The sequence below is a fragment of the Acartia tonsa genome, chromosome 6 (assembly GCF_053477335.1).
Source record: "Acartia tonsa isolate MP-2025a chromosome 6, ASM5347733v1, whole genome shotgun sequence".
Lineage (NCBI taxonomy): Eukaryota > Metazoa > Arthropoda > Copepoda > Calanoida > Acartiidae > Acartia > Acartia tonsa.
In genome coordinates, this window is record NC_137265.1 from 42,236,689 (window position 1) to 42,244,579 (window position 7,891).

The 7,891-nt window shown below is 31.9% G+C and overlaps 1 protein-coding gene across 1 annotated transcript in view; it reads right to left on the reverse strand.

Moving 5' to 3' along the window:
• Positions 1-7,891, reverse strand: part of Usp14 (ubiquitin specific protease 14) — a 91,550-nt gene that overhangs the window by 1,416 nt on the left and 82,243 nt on the right. The window contains exons 2-11 of the mRNA XM_080164939.1: positions 5,771-5,849; positions 5,312-5,434; positions 4,880-5,020; positions 4,401-4,607; positions 4,044-4,169; positions 3,489-3,661; positions 2,969-3,128; positions 2,473-2,563; positions 1,446-1,574; positions 11-141 (exon numbers count right to left, since the gene is read on the reverse strand). Coding sequence (XP_080021065.1) covers positions 11-141; positions 1,446-1,574; positions 2,473-2,563; positions 2,969-3,128; positions 3,489-3,661; positions 4,044-4,169; positions 4,401-4,607; positions 4,880-5,020; positions 5,312-5,434; positions 5,771-5,827 — 1,338 coding nt within the window. The 5' untranslated portion in view covers positions 5,828-5,849. The remainder of the gene's footprint in view (positions 1-10; positions 142-1,445; positions 1,575-2,472; positions 2,564-2,968; positions 3,129-3,488; positions 3,662-4,043; positions 4,170-4,400; positions 4,608-4,879; positions 5,021-5,311; positions 5,435-5,770; positions 5,850-7,891) is intronic.

Consider the following 7,891-nt stretch of genomic DNA (forward strand, 5'->3'; position numbering starts at 1 on the left):
AAAACAATACCTCATCGTCATCACACTTGAGCCAGGTATCCGCCTTGTTCCTGACCCAGCCAACATAATGGCCAGAGTTGGAGCTTCTGCCCTTGTGGGTCAGCACAGCCTGCAGACAGTAGTAGCCAGAGTTATTAGATCCTGATTATGGTCACATAATAGTTTTGGGTCGTCTAACTTTCATTAAAATGACTTTGTATAAAACAATGGTTGAAACGTTAATTTATACCTAATCTATCTATCTTTCTATCTAATATTTATTATCATTTTGGAGCTTTCCCCCAAAGTGACTAATGAGTGTTTATATACCCAGCAAATAAAATGAAGAAACTATTTCATATAAACAAAGAAAGCAATTATGACTGAATCGTTTCATAACAAAAATATGATCTATTTGATTTCACATTCACAGTTATATTTAACAGTAAATCAATAGGTACAAAGTTAGTTTTCATTCTTTTATTCACCTATTATTTGTTCAAAATATTTCTTACATAATAGCTACAATAGTGCATTGAAGACTAAATAGAATTTAATAAAGTGAAGGATTGGAAACACTTGTTTGTCCTATATTAAATATAGATTTAAAATATCTACATTTTTGATAATTGCAACATATTCTATAATTGTTTTTTTTAGTAATAAAACGCATGTGACAGTTAGATATCCTTATACTAAAGTAACCGGATGTCTGTTTGTCTGTGTGTTTGTGTGTCTGTACCTAAGGATCTCGCTAACCGCTGAACCGATCGGGTTCTCCTTAACAGGGTAGCTTCTCATAGGTCCCGGGTAGGTTTATAACTATTTTGGGGGAGGGTACCACCACCCTCCCAAGAGAAATCACAATAAAATCGAAAAAAAATTTAAATATTCCCGCTGCATAGTGTCGCTAGCGTATTGGCGCTGCGTAGAGACATGAATTTAACAGCGGATTGTAACATACAAATTATTTCTCATATTAGATATTTAAAATAAAAAAAAAACATTTAAATGCCACTAGGGGGCGTAGCTGCTAGTTTAAGACATAAAAGAATCGTCTGATTGTTAAAAAACATTGCTCAACTCTTGAAATTTGCCAGTATTTTTGTGGTTAAGCTTATCAACAATTCTCACTGATTTTATGGAGTAAAAATTCGTTAGGGAACTTTGAGGATAAGACAATGTATACCTATATTATATATTTATTTATACAATGTCCATTTGCAAAAGATGATAAATAAAATAACCACTATGTAGATTAAAATGTTGGTTAAAAGTTTAAATTCTACTAGCTTGGAACCAACTGATAAAAGTTCAATTAAAGTAACTAGGTAAAGTTTTTATGCAAAAGATTAACCTGACCTAACTTGAAATAAAACGCACGAAAAAAGAAATGGGATGGGGGGTTTCTGTACTCGACTAGGCACTTTAAGGGACAATGCTAATAAAACTATTATGTGTCCTGCCTTTGTCTCCGGGGAAAGACCAATCTTCACACTCCTCCAGTGGTAGGTCCTGAGTTAGTTTCTCCTGTTTGGTGGACTCGCCCTTACCCTTGGCCTTACCAACTGTCTCTACCAACCAATCCTCGTAATCTGTTGACAACAATTTATTCTTTATTTTTTTAATTTAAATTATAGTTAATTTTAAAGTTTTTATCTTATGTAAATAACTAGCAACTGTAATCCTTCATCTAGGAACTATATATTCGAGGGAGTAGGGAATATAGCATAATAGGCTAAAAGCAAACTTAGATATAAGAATAAAATAGCCCAAAACCTTCCAGGGACCTATACGAAGCTTCCATAAAATGTAGAACTCTATCTGATAAGTAGTTATCGAAATCTTAAGCTACAGACAAATACATATATAATAGGTTTTTTAATGCAACCATCTCGTAATCAATGTATAAATGGCACTTAGAATTCGAATTTCGATCTGAAATTTTGCATAAGTAATCCTTGGTAGGTCTATTTTCCCTAAATCGAACAAAAAGTTGGAAAAGTAACGGATAACGGCTGCCGTCTCAGCCGTTTAGCCGTTTTGGGGCTTTTTTTAGGGCAAAATTATCGATATTAACACCAATAAACTTTTAAAAATTTCTAGTACCAGCTGTTTAACAGCTAGAATCGACTTAAAAAGACTGGTAGAAGCTATAAAATGCCAAGAGTATCATTTTTAGACCGAATAATGTAAAACTATCATTCAAAAAGTTGATTCCTCCGTAATTAATGATAGATTTGCCCTGAAAATAGCCAAAAACCGGCTTAATGGCTGAGCTGCCAGCCGTTACTTTTTCCAACTTTTTATTCGATTTAGGGAAAATAGACCTACCAAGGATTACTCATGCAAAATTTCAGATCAAAATTCGAATTCTAAGTGCCATTTATACATTGATTACGAGATGGTTGCATTAAAAAAAACCCATTTATTCTTAAATTGTAAAACTAAATGATAACTATCCAAAAATAATATCAACATAGAATAAATTTCCTTTGAACTTGGTTCTCATGGGTTTAAGTTTTTCTTGTAGGTCAGGAGCGCACATGTCAAACATGTCCAACATCACTGGGAATTTAATGTCCTAAAATATATATAAGTGAGGTCCATGGATAAAGAAAATAATTCACAATTAAGAGGTTGGCTGAAAAATCTCTTTTGTTGCCATAGCTATTATCTACAATATTTAAAAAGTAAAGTTGGACCGGGTATCTTAAGGGATAAGACAATGGACGATTAACTGATATACATCCTAGAGGATGAAAAAAACGTCCTGTTGATTGATTTTGTTGGTTGATAAGTTTGAACACTGCTAGTTTAAACCAAACAATCAAGATTTAATAAAATTACTCAAAGTTTTAATGCCAACCAATAATAAAATGTATTTATAAACTTTGGGTACAAGTATAACTTACAGTCTTAAGTCCTCTCCCTCTCTGAGTAGGACAGGCGAAGATTAGAAAAAGACAATCGAGGAACTTGGACGTACCTTGAGAATTTTGGCGTTGACAGCTTCCTTGGCCTTAAACTGGAACCTCATCATGGTAATTGTCAGGTAACCTGGAAGTCTGGTAATGGTGAGTGTCTTATTGTACTGAGCAGTGCGACCCAAAACATCAGAGTGTTTCTCCAGGCCAGTTTCAAGTAACCTGACAAAAGATAAAATGTATTGTTTTGTTTAGATTATTATACTGCAAGTACTGTGATAGTTAGCAACATATTGGAACATTTTCTGTATACATTAACTGAATTTAATTATACAAAATCAGTATTGGACCTACTTAATTCCTAAGTTCGGTAGATTACTGGTTTTAGCATCCTTTGACAGTTCTGGTGGTATTTAGTTTGATTCTACATGCAACATAAGAAAATAGAATTCAGGTCTGACATAAGACTTTGAATTATAAATCAGAGTGTAGAGATCAAGCAATAAAAATAATTTCTTTATTACATCAGTTTGTTGTATCTCATTCCTAGAACACTACTTAACCAAGTCAAAAACAAGTTACCTATTTTTAAGGCCAGTGTGAAGGTATTTAACATCTTTGTCGATATAACAGTTAAAGAGTAGAAACTTTTCAACATCTTTCTTGGCGGGCTCGTCATCTGTCTCTGCACACTTCATCTCAGTTTCACATTCAATTCCCATAAACTGTTCTATAGCGTTGCCCTTGCTGGATTCCTAGAAAATAAAGATTGGCATTATCCATAAGTAGTGCAGCACAAAGTAAATGATGGATTGACAAACGGACAAAGTAAGATAAAGTAACTGTCCCTGAATTTACCCAACACCAGACAACATAAAATGATTTACATAGCTAATAAAGCTTTCAAAATTAGTTCAGTGGGGAGGGGGGAGAGGAAGAAAAATATATGGGGGGTTGGAAAATGATCAGCAGATGTTATTACTGAGCCATATGTAAATTGTATGCACTATACCTAATGTATATAATCAAAATTAAGAAAACTTAAATTAACTAAATGCATTTAGGGGGATGGGAGGGGGGGGGGGGGTCTAAAGTATATCCGTGAGCCCATTGTAGTAGGTATTTCTTATTTCTTACCGATAAAGCTTCAGTTTTCTGCTGGAGCATCCTGAGCATCTGGTACCAGCATTCATTGGCATCCTGTTGTTTGTATCCGCCCTGCTCACCTCGCTCAGCAAACAGTGGGAAGGCATTGTGTAAAACCTAAAAAACAATTCTTAAAAATCTACATTTCAGAATAATTACATAAAAAAACATTGCTATTGATAAATGAAAGGAAACTAGATTTAATTTAGACCTACACTTATAAAAATGAATAATACCCATTGTTGGGGACTATATTTTTAGTTCTTGTCAGTACTAATACCTAATATATCTTTAAAACTCTATAGGTATTCACTAAATAGGTATTTTTTTTTATAAAACAAAGCTTACTTGAAGCATAATAATGGGTGGTATAGTAGATCCGGTGTCCATTGTTTTGTACAGATCTCTCAAAGCAGCTGTTATGCTCTCGGCGTCAGATCCCTGGGCCAAATTGACCCTTCCAGAATAATTGGACAGTGAGGTTCTGAGTTCAGGCACAGTTTTCAGACACTGAATAACTGCATTCATGTAGCAAGTATTTCCAAGATTTTGTAATCCTGTGATATTTAGTCTTATTAAGCTATCATAGATTTCAAATCTAATAAAATATTGTAGGTACTAATATACTTTAAATATAAATACTCTAATTAAACTTTAAAGTTCACTCAATAGTCATTACTTATTTCCACACAACATTTGCTTGGTATAATATTACCTAAAGATTTTCTTTACAAATGGCGAAATTTCAGTTTAATGTTATTTTTTCTTAAAAACATTTCTTTCTAATAGGTATCTATAAACTTATAAAGTATGTAAGCTTAATAAATTCCTGCTGGCATCTCAAGTGCTTTGTTTAATTCATGTTCGTCCATATCTTCGACAAACTTTGTTTTTTCAACTGGCATACTTGGCATATCCTCGTCCTTGGTTCCCATCATCAGCACCATGGCGTTGTCACGAAGTTTTACCTTAATTAGAATAAAAATATGAAATAGATTTTATATAGGTAGGTGCACAACAATACTTAAAGAAATTTTAAAATAGTTACATTTTCGGAATATTTCATAAGATTTACACAATCATCTCTTTGTATCATTTTTTATCGAAAAAAAATTATGTTTCTTGTTAAAAAAAAAAGAGTTAGGTAGGTATATAAATTGTAAATTTTGTTTTTAATTTTGGGTGAAAATCGAACAATATTCATTATTTTTAAACTATAGATCGTTTCACTTAAAAGTTATGTTTAACAAATTAATTACCTTATCCCAGGAGGCATCGCCTAGAATGGCACCCTTAAGCATAATCTTCTGTCTCTCTGGCTGTACACCTGTCAGGGCAAACAGCTGGGCCTTAAATACCATCGGCTCCTCGTCTGTGTTTACCTTAATTAAAGTAATACATGCAACATGAAGTTAGTTGGAAGAGTGATTAGGGTGTTGGAGAATGAGTGCCGTGTCGAACAAAGAAACGTTCTCTCACATTATATGAAAATAAATTAAAAATGGAATAGTGTTTTGTTTTATTACTTTGGGTCAGGTTAGATTAAATGGAGAACTGGGTAGAGCCCGACACAATTGGGTTAAAAAAGTAATTTATGTGGCGAAAATAATTCACTAGCTGGGTCTCGAGTGGAAAAAATGGAGGTTTGTAGATTTTATAATGATAAACTATTCCTCTCTGGCACAGGCCAGATCTATAAAAAATTTAATTTGCTGTACCTCGACATCTTGGAAGAGTTCCTTGCCCCATTTCACCTTGATTTTGAAGCTTGGCATTGTTTATTTGTAATGGATTAATTTCTGAAAATAATTTTACTTTGACACAAGTTTCTAATGCAAAGCTTTTCTACATCTAATTAGTGCTAGTCTGTCTAGTTATTAATTTAGTCATGTTAGAATTTGTCCTTAAATATATATATATATATATACGTTTAATATAAAGTTAGACAAACTTATTTATTATCTATTTTTGTTATAGTTTCATTTGTAATCGAATGAAAGTCGGTTTGAATTACATCGAATATCGAGTATTTAAAGAAAAGTAACTATTAATTGTATTTTTTTTTTCATTAAAAACACGAGAAACGTTTCAAAATATCTAAAATTTGCCGGTGTAGGCCAAATGCTAATTTAGTAATTTAATTCAATTTTCTATAATTTCATTCTTTTTGAAAATATTTAACATGAAATAATAGGGAATCATTAAATCTTATTTACGTGCCAAATAAACTACGATCATGATATGAAAATTTTATTTAAAATTCAAAAATTAAAACTTTAGGGGTGATTCAGCATTTGTGTTCAAAATACAGAGCTAAACAGCTGTTTTGGAACCATATACTAAAAAGAGTATATTGGACATTATATTTTAGATGTTTTTTTTTATCTATTTTAAAATTCTGAAATGACTCAAAGTAAAACTAAGATAAAAAATTTAAGTATTTATTTAAAATCACATATAAAACATGTTTTTTTGATGTGATAAGAATGGAAATAAACCAAATTTAAGCTTGATTGCCCTGCTATGTCAATTTAATGTATTTAGTCTATGAAACAATGTTTCGCGGCATTCTAGAGCTCGAACTGCGCACTGACATACCCACTTCCCTTTTCCAGTTTACCCACTTCCCTTTTGCAGTATACCCACTTCTCTTTTCTTGGAAGGAAAATAAGAGAAGTATGATTTTGTCAGCCAGTCAGTCAAGAGCAATTAAAAGTTGCTTGGAAGACTGAAATTACGTTAATTTTGTTATAAAACTATTTAATTTTGTGACATTTAATGATTTTAAGTGTAAAAGTGAAAGATTATTTTAGTGACAATTATGATTTATGGAAGTTTTGTATTTAATTTCTAGTTTTGAAAGTTATTTTATTTTTGTAGTATTGGTCTTAGTTGCTAGAAGTACATTTTTTGTAGCGAAGCTAATTTATAATTCAGTTTGCCCTCCGCAACTGTTATTTTCTCGTCTGCTATTTAAGATATATTGCATTTATTGGTGTGAATGTATATATCCCTTATCCAGTTTATAAATTATATACTTTGTCGGCCATGCCACCTGCATTTTATCGTTAATATATTTCTCGATCTTCTTAATTATCACTGATTATCTGCTGCCAATTTTGATTGTTTATTTGTTTTATGTTTTTTTTACTTCGCTACCTTTGGATATGTTGCCATCCTTATTGTTCTATACCTATTTTGCTTAGATTAAAGGGAGAGGTCATTTTCTAGTAAATCCCGTAAAGGTGTGTGTTATAAGGCCTAAAAATAGTAGTAGAACGATAAGGTGCTCTATATATTTGTATTTCCTATTGAAGAGAACAATAGGGAAGAAATTTTTTTTTTTTTTTTTGATAACCGTACCTGGAATATCTGAAATTTCTATCAAACGCTTTGTTTGGCTCAAACTGACACAAATAAAAAAAAATATAATTATAATAAATCAACCTGTAAAGAATGACTTCTTCCTTTGTTTAATGGTATAGATTGTTCTTAACCTTTACCTTGTACCTATAGAAAACATTATTATTATAATTATATTTTTTTTTTAATTTTTGTCAGTTTGAGCCAAACAAAGCGTTTGATAGAAATTTCGTATTTTTTTAGATAATCCAGGTACGGTTATCAAAAAAAAAAAAAAAAATTTCTTCCCTATTGTTCTCTTCAATAGGAAATACAAATATATAGAGCACCTTATCGTTCTACTACTATTTTTAGGCCTTATAACACACACCTTTACGGGATTTACTAGAAAATGACCTCTCCCTTTAATCTAAGCAAAATTCTATTCAATAGGGAATACATATATCTAGAGCACCTTATCGTTCTACTACTATTTT